This window comes from Gymnoscopelus microlampas (genome assembly GCF_963454915.1).
Source record: "Gymnoscopelus microlampas genome assembly, chromosome: 15".
In the NCBI taxonomy this organism is placed as follows: Eukaryota; Metazoa; Chordata; class Actinopteri; order Myctophiformes; family Myctophidae; genus Gymnoscopelus; species Gymnoscopelus microlampas.
This window is the reverse complement of record NC_139952.1, coordinates 31,453,810-31,479,682: the sequence shown is the minus strand read 5'-3', so window position 1 is coordinate 31,479,682 and position 25,873 is coordinate 31,453,810. Positions and strand designations below refer to the sequence as shown.

Sequence of the window (25,873 nt, the reverse complement as noted above, 5' to 3'; positions counted from 1 at the left end):
TGTTTTGTGCCAGGCACCCCAGAAGAGAAGATTTATGTTCGAAGTGACCCGCTGTGAGCTTGTAGATCTGCTATTTTTTGAATGACCAACGTATGAATGGATACAGGATGATTGTGATGCTATATTAACTATTTTGCTGCATGGGGACCCCCTGGAACCCCCTTAGGGGACCCCTGGGGGTTCCTCGGACGCCCACTTTGAGAACCACTGCTCCACATTATACTGTACATCTTTGCTCAAAATAACCGATCTACAAGCTCACAACGCATCCCAGAGGAACACGTTGAGAGCTTGTCCGAATTGGAAGGAGCGTGTATTGACCTTACGTATCCACTGCTACATCCCTGCCAAACCACTCTCATCCAGGTGAAACAGTTGGGCTATGTGCCCCAAATCACTCACTCATCTTTTCCATAGGCCTATGTAAAGCCTGGGATTCGAACCCGGGTCTCCCGCGTGGAAAGCTAACATCTTAACCACTAGTCCAGTGGTCTTCAACAGGGGGTCGTGACCCCTCGGGGGTCCTCAGAGTTACTACAGGGGTGGCTGCCACATCTTTGTGTGATTGATTTTATTTTTTTACATTAACCACTTGAACCCTATTATCCCTATTCTGAACAGAACTTAAGCCAAAAATTGGCGTTGCGAGGCGTTGTGAGCTTGTAGATCGGCTATTTTTGGCAAAGAGTTTTGGTGTTAGTCTATGAAAATACAATTCATACATTATGTAGGAGGGTCCCTGCTTCATCTCTCTCTCAGCTAAGGGGTCCTTGGCCTGAAAACGTTGAAGACCCCTGCACTAGTCTAAAGGGGAATTCCCCCTTGGCCGGGGGAGATATTTAGGCTTTTTGGTAATCAGGCAGAGGTTCTGCTACACTCACCCCCCCTTTTTGACCTCTCCCCACCAGGAACCCCTCTCCGGGTCATGGCACCAATGTATCGGCCGGGATTTGAACCCGGGTCTCCGGTGTGGAAAGACAACATCTTGACCACCAGTGGTGGAAGAAGTACTCGGATGTAAGTAAAAGTAGCAACACCACAATGTAAAAAATACTGTCACAAGTAAAAGGCTTGTGTTCAAAATGTTACTTGAGTAAATTTACAAAAGTATTGGCATCAAAATATACTTAAAAGTACGAAAAGTAAAAGCACTAAAATGCTGAAAATAGCAGATCTACAATCTCACAACGTGTCGCATCACAACACGTTGTGAGATGCAGTGGAGTAGAAGTATTGATAATTGGTTGTAAAATTACCTCAAAATTGGATTTAAGTACAGTACTTGAGTAAATGCACTTAGTTACTGTACTTTTTCTGCTACATATAGACATTTACATCCCCCCTCTCTTTCTGCCTCCCCTCTTCAACACGCCTGTCGTTACTTCCCTCATCAGCCTGCCTCCAAAACTGCATTCACTCTGCTCAGCCAATGCCAGATTGTAGAGTTTGTTATGGTGTCTTGGCTTCTTAAACCTACTGTTTTACCTGAACCCTGTATTTCTGAGTTCCGCCTCAGGTTCTGTTATGCTGTGTGTTTGACCTTTCCTGTTTATCCCCAGGATAGTAATTATTCTGTTTTGCCAGCCAGCTCCCTTGGACTTGCTTGTTTAATAAACCCTTTGAGTTTGAACTGCGCTGCCTGCCGTACTCATCTGGATTAGTGTAACTGCTGTTGCACTTTAAGGCCTAGTTCAGACCGAAGGTTCATGATGAGACAACAACCGTTGAAGCCTAATTTAGGCCATACTTAGTTGTATGACGGTTTCGCGCAATGGAAATTGCTAAGCTATTGCTGAGCTTGTACATCTGCTATTGGTGAAAAAATTTGAAAAATATTGAAAATACTTTAAATAAATTTAGTAATTTAGATTTTGTTTGTAACATAAATCTTCTTTTCTGGAGGTCCCTGGCACAAAACATTTTCAGATTTGGGTCCGCGGCCGAATACAGTGCATATCAATTTGAGGGTCCTTTGACATGAAAAAGTTTGCGAAACACTACTGTAAAGTTACTGTAGGCTACTTTCATCAGTGTAGTCCACAGTAGGTATTGTCTTTGGGCCGTCAACAGCGCAAACAACCACCACATGTTGAAGGCGGTAACGTGAGAGTCCTCCACAGGCTTATACTGGGGGTCTTTGAAAATATAGGCCTATGCCTGGAAACAGGTGGCACGACAACACACACTGTAGTAGGCCATATAGGCTACCCCCTCGTGCCATTAGCAACAGGGGTAGAAAATAACAACCGGAAACGATGGCGTCACAACAAGCGCAATAACAGAGGAGGAAAAAGAAATGGCACGGCAACCATCTTATCAGCCACTAAGTACCACTGAGTCTGTCGGAGCAGCTGAGCTCTAGTGCTGCTGTTAACTGATACAGTACTTCTCCGTCTGACGCGTGACCTGTCCCCCCCACCCCCTCATCCTAGTGTGGGAGGCAGTGTTGCCAAGTCCGCTTATTATCAGTGGTGGATTAATGCAAGATCTTTAAGTGCTGCAGCACTGGGCACCAACGTCAGGGGGGGATGGCACGCAAAAGTGAAAAAAGACTATGCTATCGGCGAAATAAATATTCATATTGAAACGATGGCTGTGGAAGAAGCGGTAGAACCGAAACACTTAGTTGGGCCTGCTGTCTAATGCTGTCCAATGGTTCTCAAACATTTTCATGTCAAAGACATGTATTTGTCCGCAAACCCCACAGCTGACTATTTTGTGTCCGGGACCCCCATACAAGACTTGTGTATTTAAAATGTTTCAAAAATATTCAAACTATGTCACTTTTTTATAAGCTTACAACGCGTCATAACGCGACGCATTATGAGCTGGTTGATCGGCTATTTTCAAGTAGTCAATGTATTGGTTAAGTGGTAAAACAAACAATGTTTGATGCTATTATTAACTCATTTTGCTGGGGAACTCTGTGTGATCATGCAACCTACAGTATAGTCGCTTCTTTTGGGCTTGTTTTTCGTATAGACCTGTCTGCTTGTTTCCCTCACAAGATCTGGCAACACTGGGTGGGAGGAGGGGTGCATGGGTCGAGGTCCCCATGCCAGCTGTGTCTTTATAAACCCTGTATTCCCTTCTGTCACCATGCTTTTTCACCATGCAAAATCTCTCTCTCTCTCCCCCAACACTGTTTCTGTGGCTGTTTGCGACGATCTGCATGCACAGACCTGTAATTTTGCCCCTGGCAAGGGATGATGTATAATCAACCCAAAAAAAAAGTTATTTTGGAACGGCCAAAAACGACCAAAGGGGCGATCTGTGGGAAAATCCAGATGAGTTCACCGACTGGGAAAAGGCAAAAAAAGCGTTATACACAGTGCATTCTTTTGATGGGGGACAGCTGGCAGCATGTGTAGTGTGTACCCTGCTGCTGCTGCAAGGCCTGCTAAGTCAGTGCTTCTCAAACGTTTTGGTTTCAAGGACCCCCACATTGATATATATTTGGCCGCAGACCCCCATCTGAAAATGTTTTGTGCCAGGGACCCCTAGAAGCAAAAATGTGTGTTAAAGATGTTCACTAAACTGATTTTTGAAAAATAGCAGATCTACAAGCTTATAGCGCGGCACTCGGTGCTGCGCTATGAGCTTGTATATCTGCTATTTTTGAATAGCCAACATATAAAAGGTTAAAGTGGTTAAAATGATTGTGACGCTATATTAACTAATCTAGCTGAGGACCCCCTGGTACCCCCCCCCCCAAGGACCCCTTTTTGTCCCCGGACCCCACCCCATCTGAAAAGGTTTTGTTCCAGGGCCCCCAAGAGGAGAAGATTTGTGTTTAAAAACACAAAAAAAAACACATTTTGGCCTATAACTGTTGAACTGTATAAGCCAAAACGTGAATCTGTCTGTTACAGCGCCACCATGAGGCTGATTTGAAAAATGAAATCGGAGGCTGCATTCATGACTATTTACCAATGGACCGAATGCCCCCGCCCCCCAGTTAAAAATCACAAAAATCACTATAACGATAGAAAGGAATACATGATTTTTTTTAACACTCATCTTTTAATTATAATCATTTCAAACTAATAAAATAACCCAGATTTTGCTGGGGACCCCCTGGAACCCCCCAAAAGACCCCTGAGGGTCCCCGGACCCCACTTTGAGAACCGTCCTATGGGGTCCTTGGAGTGACTACAGGGGGCCCAAATTGTTTAAATAAAATGTAAGTGTACACATACACAGAAGATTGAAGACTCCTAATCTTTTCAATATCACTGATGTGTCAGCCTAGACCAGTGGTTCTCAAACATACAGTATTCATGTTTGATACCTACCTGATTATGCCGTGGACCCCCATTTGAACATATTTTGTGCCAGGGACCCCATAAGAGAATATTTTTTTGTCAGATTAGATTAAGTACAGAAGTACAGAATTCTACAACTCTACACTGTAGATGGAGAAATAACAGTGTAGAGAGTGAAACCTATAATCTAAATAGTTATTCTTATACCTTCCTCTCATTGGACTCACTTTTAGCCGGTGAAATAACAGTTAAATTAATGACTCTCAACCTTGCCTTCATATTTTAGGCATGTCATTATATACAGCTGGTGACAATGTTAAAAAATAGCAAAAAATACATGTTGTGATCTTGTCGAGCTGCTATTTTTGAAAACATTTTTATACATAAAATGGTGGTTAAACTGTTCCTCATTTTGCTAGGGGCCCCTTGGAACCTCCGCAAGGACCCCCGGGGGTCCCCGGACCCCACTTTGAGAACCACTGGCCCTAGACTTTTGGTTCTCAAAGTGGGGTCTTTGGGGGGTGCCCTCAGCAAAATGAGTTAATACAGCATCACAATAATTTTAACCACCATATTTTATACTTTGGCTGTTCAAAAATAGCAGATCTACAACCTCATAGTGTGTCACTTCGTGTCACGATATGAGCTTGCAGATCTGCTATTTTTGATAAATCTTGAAAATGTGTGCAAATCTTTGAATATAAATGTATATATATACTTTTAAACTGTACATTTTTAACTCAAATCTTTGCTTCTGCGGATCCATGGTGGCACAACATATTTTCAGATGGGGGTCCGCAGCCAAATACATATAATTTTGCGGGTCCTTGACACGAAAAAGCTTGAGTCACACTCGCCTAGACAACCACTAATGAAGATTAGAGCCTCAATGACTCTGGGCTCTCTCTCTCTCTCTTGTCAATATCACAAGTCTGGTTAAATACTAGCCTGTCTGTCTCTGCCCACAGGGTTTCCTTGGCTGTCAAAATACAATCAGGTCCAATTAGACTTGACATTTCTTTTATAGAAATGTCATGTTAAGAGTCGCAGCTTTTCAGAGGCTCAGTTCATAATGACAAGGAATACTTTCTGTCCAGTGCTTCTGACTACAGGGAGAAAATCGAAGCCTCTCAGCCACAAATTGCTGATCTTAACTTTTACCGCTTGTCTTTGATTTGCCTAATTCAAATATTTTGTGACAGCGAGCTAAAGCTCTAAGCCTTCAGACTTAAGGAGAGGGGTATGATTAGATTTAGTACAACTTGGTGGAGACCAAACAGCCAATTAAAGTATCTCTGTAGGCTATGAACGCTAAACATTAAAAAAAGGCAATATCTCTTATTTAATTTTATATCCCTTACAGTAAATCCCTCAAGCTTTCATCCTCGTTAAACTATATTTGTGGTGAAAAGGGATTGGGATATTGTGCTGGCTTGGACTAAACAATGATTTATTTAAATTAAGATGTGTTTTTTTTACAGCACAAACGACAAAGTTCTCAGGCTGCTTTAAAAAAAACATAGTTGGGTTTTAGTGGTTTATCTCGACTTATCCTTATTCCGTTACAGTTAAGGAGCTACATCATGACCACGTAATTGGCACTGGTCCTGCGTGGAGAGAGGATGTGATATCTTGTCTCGTCAGTGGGAACCGGTCCTGTCTTCTCTAACACAATATAAACACCCGCTTTTGTCAAAATAGCTATATTTTCAAATCACACTATGGCTGGTCGTTAACTTTTGACCGAAAGCCATTTCAATCTGTAGCTACAAATTCTGGGGTGTGAAAAATGTCACCATCGAAACCCAACCCCTAGGTTTCTGGTGTTGCACTCAAAACGTCCCTTTGGTCGCCAACAGCAATTTAACCATTTGCACATCTGTGCGTCCGTCCGTGTGTCCGTTCGTCCGTGCGTCTGTCCATCTACCTATCTATGGTAGATAGATTCTATCTTTCTATCTATTTTTCTATGTGTGTAACTGACTCTAAGCTACCCAGATGAAGCGATCTTATAGATTGTGAGCATATGTGCAGAGTAGACTAAAGTCTGCTTGATGAGATATACCTGCATACTGTACATAGTAAAACATTATTTACTGTATTGACCATTGGCTATTCCATGAAGTCCTGTGCAGTAGCAGAGGAATCAAGCAGCTGTATGCCTGTGCGTGCGTGCGTGCGTGCGTGCGTGCGTCTGTTTTCTCTCTTAGCGTGATGAATGTGTGTGGGAGGTACAGACAGGAACCCACATCCCCCATAGACATTCTTATGACAACACTCTACCTATCTGGCCGTGCTACTAAAGATTTCTGAGAAACTCATGAACACAGAAGACACATGATGCGATTACATCTACCGTTAAGAGGAGATCTGCTCATAGAGTGTGCTGCACTAATACACTGCAAAGCAGTGGTTCCCAAACTTTTTAGCTCGAGATCCAAAAGACACATTTTATGTCTCCCCGGGACCCAAACTAGTGAAAATAGCAGACCTACAAGCTCACAACGCGTCTGCTATTTTCACTAGGCCTACTTCTTAAACGTCAAAATCAATTTGTTTTGAAACAATTTCGAAATGATAATTCAAATTGTAGGAACGGAGAAAAAGAATAAAGTTAACTTACAGTACCAAATGAAAAGTACAACATCTGATGATCGACAAGCTCATGACACGTTGTGAGCTTGTAGATTGGCTATTTTCGAACTGAAGCTGACAAATAATAATAACGGAATAAAAAGTACAAATTTGTCTGAGATGTAATGGAGTAGAAGTTTAAAGTAACACAAAATGGGATACTTGAGTGTACAGTACTTGAGTGAACTCTAGTTACTGTCCACCACTGGTCTAAACTTGCAAGTCACAGCTCTTTGAAAGGCTCTAGTATCCCCATCTATTGTCGTGATGTAACGCCTGAGGAGGTCCGCAATTTGTTTTACACAAGTTTTTGTACACATTTACAAGAGCATTTCTGTACTCTGATGACAGCAATGACACATCTGTTAAACAAACTTAATGAATGTGCCTGAGCTTCCTTAAATCATTTAGAGATACTGTGAGTAATGTTTGTCTTGTTCTTTTTTTTTCTGTGAGTTTTTTCCTTCCCTCCAAAAGAATAATAACCGGTCTACCATCTGGAACTCAGTACTTTGTTGCCTGAATCATGCTTGTCCTCAGCATCCATAACGCTGTTGTTCTGCATGTACAAAAAGGGGGGGGGTTGTGGAAATGTTGGAGAAATAAGCGGCCATTTTCACATACCTGGAACCTCTTCAAGACCATAACTGGTACTGTTGGGCTTAAAGCGATCAGGTTGCACCTTCATGTTTGGACACAGCACATCTGAGGGGGGAAAAAAAGGAAGATAGTTTAGTAAAACAAGCCCTGAGTGACAATCCATCCATCAGGAAATAAACCATCAGATATGCAGCAGGATTATGAATTATGCTTTCTTAATAATAAGAGTCCCAGCAGCATCCCTAATCTTGAACGAACATTCAGCAAACATAGCTAGCTAACAAGCTATACATGAGCTTGTATATCAGCTGTTTTCGGCAGAGATTTGGTGTAGATGGAAAACAGAGAGGGCCTAGTTTAACACCCTGGGGGACTCCGGGCAACAAAGTACAGTATACTGTATAGGGTTTAGGTGGGCGAACAAACATGAGGTTGTTACAGTATATCTTTATAGCTTACATGTGCTTTTGAACGTGACTATGACATGTACCGTTTTACAGCAATTAAAATGTTTACGAGCTGTTTGACTGACGGTACACTATCATCACTGTAAACTTTTTTGTTTTTGTTTTCCTCTTAAATGAATGCCCTTGTTCATCATACGAGAGTGTCGCACGGAAGTTGTGAAAATAGCCGATGGAAAAGCTCACAACGCGTCGCAATGTGATGCGTTATGGGCTTGTAGATCTGCTATTTTATTGTAATAGGTTTTTTTGTTTTTTCATATATATATATATATCATTTAAAAAAGTAACGTTTTTTGGAGGTTTTCACCCGACAGTAACACTATGTTTTTGATGGTTTCAGGAAGCAGGTGTCCCACTTGGAGTGTCATGTGATCTGACCCGGCGTGGCCTCCAGACAGACTGAGAGAATGTCCCCCGGGGAGCTGAGGGCACGGACCCCTGGAGGTAACACTTTTAGATCCCCCACCACACAGGCATATTTCAAAAGCTTGGCCTGCTGGTGGTGACAGTGAGAAAGGCAAAACCAGGAGATGCCATGTGGGGTGAGTTTATGTTGGCGGCGCCTTTTCTGTCTATTTGTGTCAAGGTGCCACTTTTATGGCCAAAGATGCTTTTGAACAACTGCTTTAAGCCCTTAGAGAGGCCTCAATTGAGATTGTTACGCGAGCTGTGTGCCTATTAACTTGAATTAGAAACAGTCTCTGTGCATAACTGGAGTCCAAGGTTTTCAGGAGTTGACATATCCATATCCGTTTCCTGTTCCAGGTAATTTTTTCCCATAGCTTCATTTGATTGGCTTTGACTTGAACCGGAAACACATGACACTTATGCACAGAGCCTATTAGTTCTCACTTTCCATCTACACCACATCTCCAAAATAGCAGATCTACAAGCTCACACCGCGATCAGCAATTATCGTCGACTGTTCACCCCAGCATAGTCTGCTAACACGTCAATGGACAAAGTACAGTACATAACAATGGTGACCTTATTGGTCCCTGTCATTCAGTTCCTCTTCAGCCAATGCACCGCGCCCTCTGTGTTTTCGAGCGTACAAGAATGATTCGGGTTATTTTAACATGCGCAAGGTGGGATGAGCGATGTCACAAAACCTGAACACAACTCTCATTACAGTATGTATATGTTACATGCCTAAAGTACAGCATAGGCATGTTCATATATTCTCATTCAATGTAGGCCCAACATTGTGTCTGTTGTGTATTATTGAAATCAAATACTCAGACACCCAAAAGTGCTGTAGTGCATCGTGTATCTGCCAAAATATGTGCCGTCAAACCCTGTAATTTCCATAAATCACAGATGTGTCAAGTTGTCAAGTTTGAAGCCTTCAACCTTTGCGGTGATCTGTTTTATGGGGAAGATTCTGTTGATATGGCTTGTTTTACTGTGACACGCAAACTCTACTGCTGTGTCTATTTCTAGATAATCCAAACAGGCATTTCACTGTAGCCTTAAAAGTGCCTGTATTCACAAGGCTGACTTTGGTGAAGAGATGTTATGTTTTTTGTACTGTACCGTAAATGTCATTGTCCCTGACATCTATTGTGATATTTTGTTTGTTTTGTGCCGTTTTTTCGGTCTACTTATAACTGAAATTGAAGGTGTGCTTTTTTTCCCTTCTTCCTCTGTCTGCGTAAAAAAACCTTTTAAAGTCCTTTAAAAGAGATAATGGCAGGCTTTCGGGAAGAACACTCTGTAGGGATTCTTGGTTTGTATTGTTTATAAAGCCAGAGTTTTACCAAAAATTATACTTCCGTGAATGGGTGCGAGTGCGTCACTCTTTTTCTTTTAAAGACGGTGCTTATAGCTGAACACTGGGACGTACATAGCAAAGCATGCTGCATAGCTGAGCAACTCCCTGCTCTTGTGGCCCTGAAGCTATAATTTACGAATGTGCCCCACAGTTAAAATGGAAGCAACGTAAAGCCATGCTGGATGTGTTGAGCAGGTCCAGCATTGCAGATTTGCTGAGGGGGGATGGGGATCCATGCTTCTGCTTTTGATATCCCCCTCCTATGGTAATTCATTTTTATGGCCATTTGGGATATCGTCGCTGTCGGGCCGAAACCTCCTATCTCCATATGTTTGACCTTTCGTGTAAATTAACGCCCTAATTCAGTGGTTTTCAACCTTTTTCATGTCAAGGACCCCCAAATTGACACTTTATTAGCCTGCGGACCCCCCATTTGAAAATATATATATATATACCAGGGAGGGACCCTCAGAAGAGAAGCCTTTTACGGCTCTAGCAGTGATTCTCAAACATTTTAATTTCAAGGACCCCCCAGTTTGACATGCATTAGGCTACGGACCCCCATTTAATGGCATTTCTATCACTGGGACCCTAATTCATATTGTAAAATCAATGTTAATTTAACTCTGAGAGTGTACAAATTGCATTTGTACACTCTCAGAGTTACAGACACATAAGACCCTTATGATAAGGGTCCATTTGGTTCCTGAATATCTATCATTTAGCTGGGGACCCCCTGGAACCCCCTCAAGGACCGCTGGTGGTCCCCGGACCACTGGTTGAGAACCACTGCCCTACTTGATCATACTACAGCGTCACACAAAAGTATCAAAAGTAGCAGATCTGCAAGCTTGAAGCGTGGCACGGTTTTGAGCTTGTCGATCGGCTATTTTTGCTCTCTTTTAATTTGAATCCAGAAAAGTTTTGGACATATGAGGATTCCACCCGAACAGACACGATATGTTTATGATCCCTGCTTCAGAACAGACTGAATAAAAATGCATCCATTTCAATATGAAGTTGATGCAAAGCAAAATGTTGACTGTGACTTTAGGCCTCTTTGATTTAGTATGAAGTCAGCGCTGGACAACTGCTGTGTCTTTTGCACGTGGCAACTGGCACCATTCCGGGTTATATAGGGTCAAATATGTCCGTTTATGACCTAGTTTTGTGATGCTAAGCCAGCTAGCTCTCCGAGGCACCGGTCAAGCGTAGGACTGAGTAAATAGAGGCCTGTAGTTAAAAGCTTTTGATTAAAAAGTGAGAGCGTTTTTAACATGGACACAGAGCTGGCTGAACGCTAAGACCCACTTGAAACATTAGAGCTGTAATTTCCCGGGGCAGAAATAACCAGCATTGCTTGCTGAGCCAGAGTTACACTGACCACTGATATACTTAGAATTACACTGAAAAACATGGTGATCTTAGAGATTACATGAAGGAAAACACTGAGATGACCATGAAGCTTTTTTAGTTTTGCTCATTCAGAGGATCTATTTTTAAGTCATATGGATCACTTTACACCAGTGGATCTAAAAAATGTTCATGTCAAGGACCCTAGAGTTGAGTTGCCGTGCAGTCGTGGACCCCCATTTGAAACAATGTTGTGCCATGGACCCCGATAAGAGAAGATTTGTAAAGAAGAAAATCCAAAAATTGCTGGAAAAGAAAATAGGGCATAAAATAAGTCATCAAGAAGGCTTTAGTAGGGCTTAACTGTTCCTCATTTTGCTGGGACCCCACTTTGTGAACCAGTGCTTTTTAACACAGCTCCCTAATGCACATTGGCTTCCTCTACTCATCATGTCTCTATAAATAATGAACAGGCTGCTTTATTGAGCCCTTGGTACTGGATTGGAATCTATGGGGTCAAAGGGCAAGGTCAAAAGGTTAAGGGCTTTCAAATGAACACATGAGCACCTCATGGAGCTCAAGTGACTGTGTGGTTTATCAGTGACTTGGGAACTCTCTGTTCCTCGTGGAGTTCCAGGGGGTCCCCAGCAAAATATGTTAATATAGCGTCACAATCATTTTAACCTTTTATACTTTGGTTATTCAAAAATTGCAGATATACAAGCTCATATCGCGGCACCGAGTGCCACGATATGAGCTTGTAGATCTGCTATTTTTGAAAAATCGTGAAGATTTGTGCAAATCTTTGAATATAATATTTTTTAAAGCGAACATTTGTAACTCAAATCTTTGCTTCAAAATATTTGAGATGGGGGTCCGTGGCCAAATTCATATCATTTTGGGGGTCCTTGACATGAAAAATACCCCAATACTGCAGAGCAAAAACAACCCACAATGGCAGACACAGCCACGCCCCCCCAGCCATGTGTGCCTCAAAGAATCGATCAGTGGCATCGCTCACAGCTTTGTGTGAAGTGGGCAGATGTGCTCAGAGCACACGTATAATTGAGTTTGACTCTTATTTTACCCCTCAACCACCGACCGAGCTTAACCGCAGAAACCCCACCCCGAAAGAGGTGGTGCAGATGCATGAGTGCACATGGGGCTTCCTCTTGACTGGAGCGTCTCTGTCCCTCCTGCTGCTCCCATGCTTTGCTGACAAGAGATGAATTGTGTGTGAGGGTGGTGGGATGCGCACACACAAAAAAAAGTGCCTTGTAAATGACAGTTTTCTAACCAGGGACATTGCTGTGGTATGAGCTTGCCCCTATGTCTGGTGCGGAGGTGTGAAACACTGGAAAGCCTTAGTTATACTGTAACCTCAATTCTTGTTTTTTTCCAGAGCAGTGAGAGCACTGCACCAAGAACAATCTCTCAGCACAGAGACACACACTTTCCGAAAAATAATCTAACAGTGCTTTCATTGGCCATTACAAGTACTAATTGGAAATAATAAGCGAAGGGGAAAAAAAGACAAACGTAGATTTTTTTGTTCTCAAATAGCTGTGCGGGGAAGTGGCAAAGTGTGTGTATGTGTGTCAGTGTGTGTGTGTTTTCGTTCTCTTGAAGAAGATGGATGCTCTACACTCCAGCATTTCAAATTCCTCACTAAAATTAGCAGGACAGAAAAGCAAAGGATGCCTCGCCACTCCTCGCCACAAACACTAAATAAAGAGGAAAGAGGAAACGACATGATTGCATGGTTTAGTGCACAGATAAGCAGTGACACTCTCAACTTCTGGCTCTGATGTCGAGTTTGACACAGCAGAGGAAAAATGAGTGCGGAGAGAGTTCACAACTAGACTGATAACCCACTGATCCACTGGAGAGAGAGTTCACAACTAGACTGATAACCCACTGATCCACTGGGAGAGTTCACTACTATATACTGATAACCCACTGATCCACAGGGAGAGAGATCACAACTAGACTGATAACCCACTGATCCACCAGGAGAGAGTTCAGGACTAGACTGATAACCTGAATACCTTTTTGCTCATGTACTTGTTTGTGCTTTGGGCTGGATACTGTGATGACATTGATGTGACCTTGTTTTTTTATTCTGCATATTGCAGTTTTTTCTCTTTTTTTCTAAATTTTTAGCCCACGATTTTGTAACCCATTTTTTTCACCTAGTGCCAATTGCGTATGTAATCCCGGGCGCTACTCTCCCTCTGCCAGCCTGGGGAGAGCCCAGAACTGAGCTCATGTCTCCTTCAATGCATGAGCAAGCTGCTTCTTATCACCTGACAGGGGGGAGTTTCCCCGGTAGGATGTACGTGTAGCGCGTGGAAGGAACACGTTATTCCAACCAGTTCCTTTCCCCTCCATCAGGCGCCCTGGCTGACCAGGGGGAGGCAGTATAGAGACCAGGATTACTGCATGTTTTTGTGAGGGTACCCAGGGACGCCGATAGGGGGGGGGGGGGCTTCGGGGCCAGCGCCCCCACGCTCAATTGGTCAGCCCCCTCATGAATCTCAGATGTCAGGCTCAAACTTACTGTACCATTACCATTACTATAGCGGGGCTCAGATAGGTGTTAACGCGCCGTTGACACCTAGAACAATAGCCCAGACAGAGAAACACTTTTTTCGGTCGCGGCTGAGGGGGCGGGGGTGGCGCGGCTATTGCGGTTCGAGTTGAGCCCCCACGGCGAGCACATAAATCGGCATGCCTGAGGGTACCTACCCTAGGGGACACGGGGAGAACATGCAAACTCCACACAGAAAGGCCTATTTGCATAGATGTATACTACATAATGTTGTTAATTATTGACGGTGTTTCTGTAATGCTATTTCTTCCCTTTGTATTGCTGTATCTGACAGTACTTTTCTTTATATCTGTAACTCTTCACTGCTGTGCTGCCTCTTGGGCTTCTGGTTTTCTGTTAAATCTACTGTAGGTACAGTATACTGTATCTTGTCTTGGAAGTGCAAATAACAATGTGTCAGCAATGAGCTTAGGAGTACAGTATGTGATATCTTTTTCTGTCCTAGTGCAAAAATATGTATGAGTATCGCGGACCTGCAACATGGAAAATTAGTACAGGACGTCCAAAAAGGAGCCGAATCCATGCAATAAGTATCTTTGTTTGCACCTCCAACACACTCAAATGTACGCTCTCAGATTTACAGACCTGTAAGGCAGTGGTTCTCCAGGGAGACTCAGGGTTCCTTTAGGGGTGTCTAAATTGTCCATTTGGACCACCCTAAAGAAACCCTGAGGGTCCCTGTTGAACCCCACTTTGAGAACCACTCGCTGTAGCTAAAAGAATGTCATCTTGATCGGGTCACTTACTCTCGCAGAGTCTCCTCCTCAGCCGGGCCCTTAGTTGGTCGATGGCGTTGAAATCTTGCACGTGGAAGACGTGCGCGCTCTTGGGCTCGGCGGCGATCTCCTCCAGCTCCACCTTCAGCGCCTCCCCGATGCCCACGGCGAACAGCCTGATCCCGGCCTTAGCGGCCGCCTTGGAGGGCTCCAGAACGTAATCCTGGCTTCTGCCGTCCGTGAGGAGGATGGCCACCTTCTGGATGCCCCGGGCCTTGGGCCTGGCGCCGTTCCTCTCGGTGAAGATGTTGGTGGTGGTGTAGCTGATGGCGTCCCCGGTCATCGTGTTCCCCCCCAGGTAGCGTATGTTGCGGGCGGCCTGCTTCACCTCCGCCAGGGTCTTGTGCCTGCCCAGCTGGAACTCGGTGGTGGGCCGGTCGCTGTAGCGGACCACGGCCACCCGCGTCTTGTCGGCCGCGACGTCGAAAGACTCCACCAGGTTGGCAACCCACTGCCGGATTTTCTCGAAGTTTTCTTTCCCGACGCTGGAGGAGGTATCCAGGATGAAGGCCAAGTCGTAGTGGACATTTTTGCACCCTGGAAAGAGAAAAGAGGACATTTTTATCCACTTAAAACCTATACTTAGTTGACCGGAGTCACTAAGGGTTCTATACTAGGGCCCCTGATGTTTTCGCTCTACACTAAATATCTTTGCAGATATGTAAGCTTGGTGTTCGATCCAGAATAGGGATGCTAGGGTTCAAGTGGTTAATGTTAAAGTTTGGTTAAAGAGGTTTCCAGTTGGACAGGAAGCTCGGCCAGTACAGTACTTTAAAAGGCTATATGGTTCCACGAAGAACCATCACCTAATAAACAACCAATTTATTTAGTGCATGGTTATTTGTATAGCAAAGTTCTTACCATAAATGGTTCCTCAAACACCAATTTTGGCCCGTCTTAATAAGCGAACATTCCCGAAAATAGCCAGAAAAAGCTCACAACGTGTAACATTGTGACACGTTGTGAGCTTGTAGATTGACTATTTCTGACGAGAGTTGGTGTAGAAGTCAAAAATGAGCAGACCAGGTACAGAGCCCTGGGAGACACTGGTCAATAGGGTTTAAAAGTGGTTAAATTAAAAGGTTCTTTAAAAAAACCTTGGTGTGTGAAAGGATTTTTCCGGAACCAAAAATATGATGATTCTACGGCATCACTCCGAAGGACGGGTTTCGGTTCCAGTCGGCACCCTTATTTTTTCTGTGTGTACAGTAATGCTCGTTCATGCAGAATCAATGGTCTTACCTGCCCTGCTCTGTGCCTCTGCTCTCTCTCCTAAAAGAGTTACGGCCAGAATGATCAAGACCAGGCTAATCCTAAATCCCAGTCGTACTTCCATGTTTTTTGGCCTCGGGTCAGTTCCTTTTCCTTTAGGCTGCGACCACCATCAAGTTTTCCAAGCTGTGGAGATGTCATTGGAAATAATCAGTGATTTACCATCGCATGGTTCTCAGTCAAGTTTATAACCCCTGTACAATTGCTTAAACGTCTTCTAGCGACCATTTTGTCTCAACCCATTCAATCCGTGAACGCATCAACAAAATGTGTTGTTGCGTTAGAAGACATTTAATGTCTTCTATATCCAAACAGGTTTCTGAAAAAACGTATGTTGCTATATCAGTGGTGCTCAAACTTTTTTATGTCAAGGATCCCCAAAATTATATGTATTTGGCCGCCGACCCCATCTGAAAATATTTCGTTCCAGGGACCCCCAGAAGCAAAGATTTGAGTTACAAATGTTTGCTTTAGAAATATACTGTGTATATTCAAATATTTTCACAACTTTTCGCAATTTTTCACAATAATAGCAGATCCACAAGCTCATAGCTCGGCACTCAGTGCCGCGCTATGAGCTTGTAGATCTGCTATTTTGTAATAGACAAAGTGAAAAAATAATGGTTATAGCTAAAATCTAAAATGACAGATGCGTTCCCGGATTGAATGGGTTAAGTGTTTCTCAAAGTCGCGTCCAGGGACCCTCAGGGTTCCTTGAGGGGGTTCCAAATGGACTCTTACAGGTCTGTAACTCTGAGAGTGTACAAAATGGAAACAAATGGACCCGTAACCCTCACGGGTTACATTTCTACGCTCTGAGTTATGAGGGTCCTTGAACTTCAAAAGTTTGAGAATCACTGGTCTTAAAATTTCCGTCAGCAACTATAGTCTAATAATCATATAATCTTCTTTGTACAGGCATATTGGAATACATAGTTGACGTCTTCTCAATTGTTTGACCTCCTCTCCCTTTCCTCTCTAAAAAAGCAAAGGGAACAACGTTTTTTTATTGCAAATCATTTCTGTCCAACGAGGGACCCAACACACAGGAAGCACTTTATGCAGCGCAGGAAACTTGCAGTAAAAAAAGCTACAGGACTACAGGAAAAACTGTTTCATTCTACAGTACTATTGAATAATACTACTGCCAATACAAATAATTCAAGATTCTGATTCTGCTCACACAGCAACATATACCACATGTATGTTTGAAAATATACACAGCTTTGCTACGGAATGTGAATATATGTTTTGGCCCGTGAAAAGGTATTCACAGTAAATACATTCTTTGCCACTCAAAATACATTTTCTATCAGGGAGTGCCCGAAATATATGTATATTATTTGGCCATTGTTGTATAATGTATCTATATTTTGTCATATTAGACTGATATACTGTGTATATATAAGTCAAATAAACACATTACTATTGTTCTATGTATTGTACAGTAGTGGTTGTGCAGCCTTGGCATTAGGACGGATGTGTCATCGACCTCAGACACAACGGGAACGCATCCTTAAGCAGAACACTGTCTCTTTGCCTCTGGTCCTAAATTACAGCTCGCAGTTACACTCACACTAGATGTCTGTGGTGGGCTACACAGAGTCTGTGTTATGCACAGCATGTGAGACATTTATACACCCTCCTAAAATTGTTATCACGCTTATGATATTTACAGTTGAATTGAATCGGTTTATTTTCAAAACGTGAACCCACAAGTTTCCAAACAAAATAGTCAAGCTGTCAACAGTTAGCATCACAGCTCACTGGAGGGAGTGTGAGGACAGTGTGAATTAGAGTGACTATAAATAAAGGATTCAGGGACTATACACTCACTGTATGATTGTTCTTCATTGAGATATCTTATCTCTATGGAGGCTCTTATTATTTCATTATGCTTGCATTAAAACCCCATTAAAACCGTGAAATCATCCGTGTCATTTTAGATTTTAGCTATACATATACTGTATATATCTCGGTCGGGTGGAAACCTCATACGTCCAAAACTGTTACTTTTCAGGATTCAAATTAAAAAATAGCAAAAGTAGCAGATCTACAAGCTGAAAAAAACACGGTGTGAAGCCGTAGATCTGTTACTTTTGATACTTTTGTGTGACACTGTACTATGATCGAGTAGGGCGTTCATTTACAAAAAAAACACAACAAGTAAAAATATGGAGATAAGAGGTTTCTGCCCGACAACGATATACTGTTAGCAACCTAGGTTTTTCAGAAAACCGTTAGCGTTTAGAAGGCATTTGTAGAATCAGGTCTTAATGGTTAATTTATACTTCATCGCACGATGGTGTCACTCGCCAAAAATAGCAGATCTACAGGCTCACAACGTGTCCACACCGCAGTGCAATTGTGAGCTTGTTGACCTGCTATTTTTGGCATGCAAACACCACGTAGGGACGAAGTATGAGCCAGGCTTCTTACTGTATTCCTCCATCCTCCTGTCTTGAGATATTACAAGGAGCTGTGAAGCCTGACATTGTCAATTTCTATAACTAAGACATATTAGTTATAGGCTGACTCTTTCATTGCTTTCGCTGTATAAATGAATGCCTGTGTTTTACAATTTGAAGCCTGCAAAGTGAAGAAAGAGTTTTTTGTTCCGTGGTTATTGTAATCTTTGTCCCTCGTGCAAGTGACCTTATCTGATATTCCAGCAGGCTATTTTAGCCACGTGGTTTCGCCCGCGCTATTAACAGGGCGACTCGCTGAATGACTGTAATTGCCTATAATGAGAGTACATTTATTTAAAAATCTAAGCACTTTCACTCCGGCACAGATTCAATTCACTGCCCCTATTGAAAGCAACTGAAGAGAAACCGGTTTAGTGCCTAATTGTTTCTTTTTTAATTATTCAACTTTTCACATTTTGTCACATACTGTAGCCCGATTTCTCTTATTCCACGGTTACAATGAATGGTTTTCCACTTTCCGACCAGATAAAGGCCCATTCATTGTAATCATCGACTGCAATTGAATCCAGTGTGTGGAGGGGAGTTAAGGTCAGCTGTTACTGTGTTACAGTAGGCTACTTGAATCAAGGTACAAATCTGTCAGAAACACCAGACTCAATTTGCCTTTTTAACAAAGCTGCATTAAGTTTCACTTCCTCCTCTACAAACTGGAGGTCTCGAACCCCAGGCCCTGTTTCCATTTCCTCCCCCTCAACGGTAGACCACCTGGGACCGCAATCTAGATGTCTCTACCAGACCCCCCCCCCCTCCTGTTCATCATCCGCCAAAATGGGAAAAACAGAGGCGGTTTGTTCCGACATGCAATCCAAAGGTTTCTCCTCTGCATGCACAATTTACAATTTACAATACACAATTTAGGCATTTAGCAGACGCTCTTCCAGAGCGACTTACAATAAGCAGGGTATAATCACATACATCACATGCGAGAGAGATAGTGTAGTGCCTCAGTAAATTAGGATCGCAGGTAAGCCAGGAACCTAACAATATACTCTCAAAATTATAATCTATGGATTTAAACTATAGGATACCAGGTAAACAATGAACCTTGCATCCATTTAAATAACATGCTATGTGAATTACATTTTAACATTGTGGTCGATAAACAACAGCAACAAAAAAACTAAAAACTAAATAACAAACACATGAACAAATGACCATCTAAACAGTGTATCTAAACACGGTAAAACCCTGCGAGGGTTCATTTCGGACTCAGAAAGGTCCGTCTGTGCACACTCAGAGTTAAATGAACCCTCAGGATTGTTATAGTGTAAAACAGCATGTGGCTACAAAGCACTTCTCAATATTCTCACAGCTAAAACAAATACGAGACGATCCAAAAATATATTTTTCACATTCTTTCTTTCCAAAGAAGCATGCCATTCACACATAGATGAAATTCCTCATACACCTCATTGATGTCCATCCTTACCTGGCTTATCAATTAATGTCACCGAAGGTCACCTCTGCTCCTCTCTGCTTCTCCCTGTGACACCCTGCCTCTGAGCCAGCCTCTCGTACACTCGGGGGCCCCTAGATCAGCAGCATTGGAGGGGCCAGCATCTTTTCTCCAGGTGCTATTAATCCAATACCTCCTTTACGGCAGGAGCATGCAGGAGGAGGAATCAGGGGACACAGTAAAATGGTTATAATCCTGGGGGTGTCAATCCGGTGTATGGCTGTTTGTTAAAAAGTGAGGTGAGAGACTTCAGAAGCCTTCTTGGATGGTGTTGGTTTGGAGTGGGAGTGACCTGAGAGGGGAGAGTGTAAGGTTTCACTGGTGTGTGTGTGGTGAGGGGGTGGCGGGACGGGACGAGATGCAGCTTCTGCTGTTCTTCTGTTGGGCTTGCCTCAGTGGTCTTTTTCGTTTTTTTACTTAAGTAAAAGTACAAATACCACAATGTAGAAGTACAAAAGTAGTGGCATCAAAATATACTTGAGTACCCAAAGTAAAAGTACACATTATGCATGGCCTAAACAAATGTTTAGAATGTGTCGATCTAGATCTGCTATTTTTTAATTAGCCAAAGTATAAATGAGGCTTAAGTAAATAAATGTTTTGTATTAATAATCTAAACTGACAAAGTAATAACTAGTAACTAAAGATACAATCATAAATAATTGTAGTGGAGTAATACTAAGTACAATATTTGCCTCTGAGATGTAGTGCGGTAGAAGTATTTATGTATCAACAAAATGGAAATACTAAAGTAAAGTAAAAGCACCTCAAAATTGCACTCAAGTACAGTACTCAAGTAAATGTACTTCATTACTGTCTACCACTGTGGGCTGGTCTCCACACGGCTCAGACACACAAAGAAAGAAAGAAAAAAAATGCCTGAGACACCAGGCCAATTATAGAACGAACTTGTGGATATTTTTGTCCCCCCCCACTTTTTTTCTTCTTTCCTTTCCATCCCGTCTGAAGCGTTGCCCTCAGAAGTAAAGGCACAGCTTGTTGGCGACTGCCTCCGCCGTCCAACCCACCCTGCCACTATAGGAGATATAGCCACAGCGGAGCCGCCGCCCGCCCTGAGGCTTTTCTGGTGGGCCCCGGGCATGGGCTGGGCCGGCCACCAGCCTGCACACTCCTGGAGAAGGCTGTAGTTATGTTGGGCAATTGATTAGAGGAACACTGGAAGAGCTTTGCATTACTGCTGCTGTATGACTTATTATTACTGCTTCACTGTGATCCTGTTCCGCTAATTTAGATGACTTACCTCTATTGTAGGGTATCTTGTAGTATAGTTACCTTTATTGTAGGGTATCTTGTAGTATAAACCTTTGCACATTTTTTTTACGATTTATATTTGGGCTTTTATGCCTTTATTGTTGATAGGACAGTCAAGCCTGACAGGAAATGGGGAGTGTCAGGCCGTCGGGATAGGGATTCGAACCTGCGACGCGCTGTCAGGCTACATTGTAGCCTAGGTGCTCGGACCGCTACGCCAGCGGTCCGAGCCAAACAGTTGCAATTTTTACCAGACACACAGACATACATATATAGATATGCATGACATTTATGCATGAGGCAGCAACAAGTTTTCCCTCTCTCTCCCTCTCTGACTGTCACTCATTGTCCCTTTATCCCCTCTCTCTCTCTCTCTCTCTCTCTCTCTCTCTCTCTCTCTCTGTCTCTCTCTCTCTCTCTCCCCCCCCACATCTCTCTAGTTGTCGTTCTTCACCTTCCACACATAATGCTTAACCCTTTCTCCTCCTGTGGGAAAGACATCGATCATCGTTGACTATCGGCCCACACATCTGACCACTTACCGTGTTAAGTGGTCAGATGAGTGGACCGTAGGGCTGCACAATACAGCGTATTCGAAAATGTCTCGTCGTCGCAGTATCAACGTGTGCAACATGCATAGCGCAAGTTACTTTTACATATTCTTAACTTGTTTTCAGGATTTTATTCATTTCTACAATCCCAGGTTTAAAGGATGTTTTTGTTTGGATTAGAAGAAAATATTTTAAGCGGAGCAGTGAGAAACTGTATTGTTAAGTTAGTGGTATACACAGTATATTGTCTGTCAGGTGGAAACCTCATATGTCCAAAGCTGTTGCTTTTCAGGATTCAAATAGAGCACATAAGTCTAACATCACTGCCGCTAGAGGGCGCTGTCCCCCTGCGTTACAGCGTTATTTTTTGTATTGGATTTCCCATAGGGGAATCTTAAATCGCGTCATTTAAGAACTGTGTTCCATAAATAAACAAATCAGCCTCATATGGATATGAAGCATCAACTGACGGTGAAAAAGTTATATATTTTTTTCTCCAAACATGTAACTCAATATCATAAACGAGTCAAAAGACACAGTCACATACTTGACAAAATAGCCGGGGTGGTTTGTTTATTTTTTTAACACAGTTCTTCAATGACGCAATCTAAGACTCCCCTATGGGAAATCCAATACAAAAAAAATACTTCGGTACCCCTAAGTAGCAAAAGTTGCAGATCTACAAGTTCAAAACGAGTTGCTTGGCGCCGCGTTTCGAGCTTGCGGATCTGCTACTTTTGATGCTTTTGTGTGACGCTCTAATATGATCAAGTAGGTTAATTCACGAAAAACAAGAGGTTTCTGCCCGACAGCAACGATATTCATTGTCAATAACCGCTGTAGCCAGGTGCATTGTTTCCTGTAAAAAACATGTATATCAGAAATAGCCGTCATCATCATCATCATCATCACATCCGGTCCTATTTCTAGTGTGTTTGTAGCCGGGGCAGACAGACTGTGAGGCCATGTGTCCAGGCTATGTATAGGCTCAGTGTGAAGTGAATGAGAGGTGTGCTGATGATCCGGGGCAGATGTACAGTATGTTATGAGCGATGGTGTCGGTGCAAGGAGCCGTCTGTCGCCTCCTCGTGTGAGAGAAACTGAGGATGGTGCTCAGCATGGCAGGAGGAGGAGAGACCTACAGTAGAGATAGACCTCCTGCACCGTGAGGCTGTCAGAGACAGTTTCCTGTCATCTGTCTGCGAGGCAGGGCTGAGTCATCTCCAGTGGTGGAAAAAGTACTCTTATTTTTTTTTTACTTAAGTAAAAGTATCAATACTGCAGTGCAGCAATACTCAAGAAAAAAGTCAAAATGTACTTGAGTAAAAGTACAAAAGTATTGGCATTGGTATCAAAATGTCCTTAAAGTACCAAAAGTTCATTATGCAAGTTTTCAAATACATAATAATAATACATTAGAATATTATAGCGCTTTTCATAGTACCCAAACTCGCTTTACAAAACAAATCAAAATAAACAACTTATATTACTAGCGAAAAAGTTAAAAGGCTAAAAACATTAAGCTAAGACTAAAAATCACTCGAGGAGGCTTTGAACACGGCAAGGGTGGGAGCGGCTTTGATGTGAGGTGGGAGTGGGTTTCAAAGGGACGGGGCTGCAACTGAAAAAGCCCTGTCACCCCAGGTGTGTTTGTTTGTTTTTTTGAGGGAAGTCCAGGAGGTTGGCGTCACCAGACCTGAGGGAGCGGGAGGGGGCGGTGGAGGAGGTCAGAGAAAAATGTATACAAATCTTTTGAAAATAGCATGTCTACAAGCTCACAATGCTCTCAATGTGACTCCACTTAACACGGTAGCTGTTTGGCTTCAATGGAACTAAGGTAATATACTTTAAGTTCCTAATCGGTATCACAATGAAAAATCATTTTCCAAGGTTTTAAATACGAAAAAAAAAATACCTTGACATTTCCGTTACATTCTTTTTTTATGTAAATATTAACATTATATTATCAATATAATCTTAAGTGTTTTGCCTAAGTTCCTCACGGCCTTCCAGTGGGCCCAGACCAGAGGTTGGGCACTCACTGTTTTTACATACAATAAGCCAAAGCAGTTTGATTACTAGCCAGGGCCTTGGAGCTCTCTGCTGCTGTGCAAGCTTGTAGATTGGCTATTTTCAGCAAAATGATTTATCGTAGAGCAAAAAATAGAGTAGACACTAGCATAGAGCCCTGAGGGACTTCGCTCAACAACGAATGGGGTTTAAATGCCAAAGAAAGACACCCAGGAGCCCTGGCCGAACCCACTCTAACACTTAATTTGTTTTTGATCTGCCACCAACCTGCACCTGCTCTTGTCTAATGTAATCAGTGGAGCGGGGGACAAGACGCACAGCTAAGTTGGATTCCTGGCAAGCGTTTTGATGCAATTTACTTTACCTAATTTTATTTATTTATTTTCTTTTGTCGTAACCCTGCCACGGTCGCCAAATGTTTGTTTATGCGGGGGAAAATGTCGGGTCTCTGCTCTATATGTGAAGAGTCTTGAGACAGCTTGTTGTAATTTGGCACTGTAATACGTTTTCATTTTTTATCTAATCAAATTTAATAACACAGGGATGAACGTCGTTACTAAACGGAACAGACGCTTTTGATGCCAACATAGCTTATTGTGGCGAAAGCACTTTTAGTCAAAATTATATTTTAAGAACTGCCATCGGCCGCGTTGGGATGTCAGGTGGGTGGGCGCGAAAGCTTTCAAAATGTTCAAGTGGGCCCTGATAAAGAACAGAAGGTTTAAAAAAAAAAGATGACTTGAAAAGAGGATTATTTCCTTTATTCGCTTTTGTCAACATGTACAAAAGTACATGACATGTACTGTACATACTGCTTCAGCTGCTATAAGCTGCTGTATGACGACTTTGCACTGAAAAACTTTGCAAAAAAAAAAAGGTTTAGCATAAATTAGATATCATATGGTAAATGACGTGGCATCGGATCGGGGCATATATCTGCGTACTCGCCGATACCGGTACCAGCATTTTAGGCAGTTATCTGAGGCATTTCCGACACTGGCATCGGTATCAGAACAACTCTAAAACCGCCAGTGTTAATTTATCCATTGCATCCTCTCAAACCACCCACCACCCACTGCAGATGGCATGGGTTAATAATGGATCAACATACATACTCTACCACACAGATGGGTCACAATAATATTCATTCAAATAAGTCCCGGATTGTAGCTTCAAAAGCCTGTTTGTGACTACAGAGTGAGTGCCAGCACTGTTGGCTCTCTCCAGAGCAAGACAAACGAGTGTATTAAACTATTTAGCCAGAGTTACTGTTAATTATGGCAAGAGTCCTGGCAGATGGACTGCATTGCTATGCTTTATCAGAGGCCCTGAGCACGAGCAGGGCTTTTCCTCTCTAATCTCTAGTTAGTTCTATGCGGTTCTTCTGACTGCCGTTCTCCTGAGGGCTCTTCCTAGGGCTGGGCGGTATGACTTCAAATCAACATCACCATTATTCCCAACTTTTGCCTCGATTAAGATTACTGGACGATTATATATATATTTTTAAATAGTGAATATATTCGATCTACAAGCTCACAACACGTTGAGATGCATTGTGAGCTTGTGGATCGGCTATTTTCACTGTTTGTCCGTCACCATTGTACAACAAGTGTAATACAGGGTGAAGTGGTTAATCAGACTAATCCATTTAGTCGACTGTTTTTTTCCCCCCTGTCGATTCATTGATATACAAGAACGAAAACTTGCTTCTTTGTTATTGGAGTTTGGATATATTTTCTGTTCATTGCCCAGCCCTTATCTCCACTCACTCAGTGAGCATGGTTACGGGGCGAGAGGACTCGCATCCTGCCGATTGCTGACTGCAATCCTCCTGAGTGCTCTCCCTGACACCTCCATCATATTCCCAGGCTGCTGGGGCACCGGGTTTCTCTTTGATGCCTTCTCCAGCAGCCTCAGAGTCCCCTCTGTCCGCTGCTGCTGCCCTTTGCGTTGCCGGAGCCCTTGGGCCACCTTGCTTTCATCTGCAGATAATCCCCCTGTTGACGTGTTTGATTTGCCCTGATCCTCTTCCAGCCGTTCAGCCCTTCTGAGACGCTGTCGCCTCCTGCCAGTCTCCTGCTGCTCCTGCTGATGCAGCAGCGCGCTGGCACTCTGGCACGTGCCCTCTCCGCCGCGGGCACCAGAGGTCCTTACGTTAGCGTTGACGCTGGGGAAAAGAGACGGCGGGGCGGGTTTGCTGGGGGCCGGGGTCCCTCTGCACACCACGCCCTCCAGACGATCCCCGGACAGCTCCACGGGGCAGCCTCGCGCTAGCCGGGCCCTCAGAGCCGCCCCCTGCTGTTGTGGCGGGCCCTTGACCAG

General features: G+C 43.1%; 1 protein-coding gene across 3 annotated transcripts in view; it reads right to left on the bottom strand.

The window, feature by feature from the left end:
• col22a1 (collagen, type XXII, alpha 1) overlaps positions 1-19,949 on the bottom strand; it is an 88,330-nt gene extending 68,381 nt beyond the window's left edge. For all 3 annotated transcript variants that reach the window (XM_084081328.1, XM_084081329.1, XM_084081330.1), the window contains exons 1-4: positions 19,671-19,949; positions 15,723-15,878; positions 14,451-15,017; positions 7,524-7,604 (exon numbers count right to left, since the gene is read on the bottom strand). In XM_084081328.1, the coding sequence (XP_083937454.1) occupies positions 7,524-7,604; positions 14,451-15,017; positions 15,723-15,816 (742 nt within the window). In that variant the 5' untranslated portion in view covers positions 15,817-15,878; positions 19,671-19,949. The remainder of the gene's footprint in view (positions 1-7,523; positions 7,605-14,450; positions 15,018-15,722; positions 15,879-19,670) is intronic.
• Positions 19,950-25,873: the final 5,924 nt, after the last annotated feature.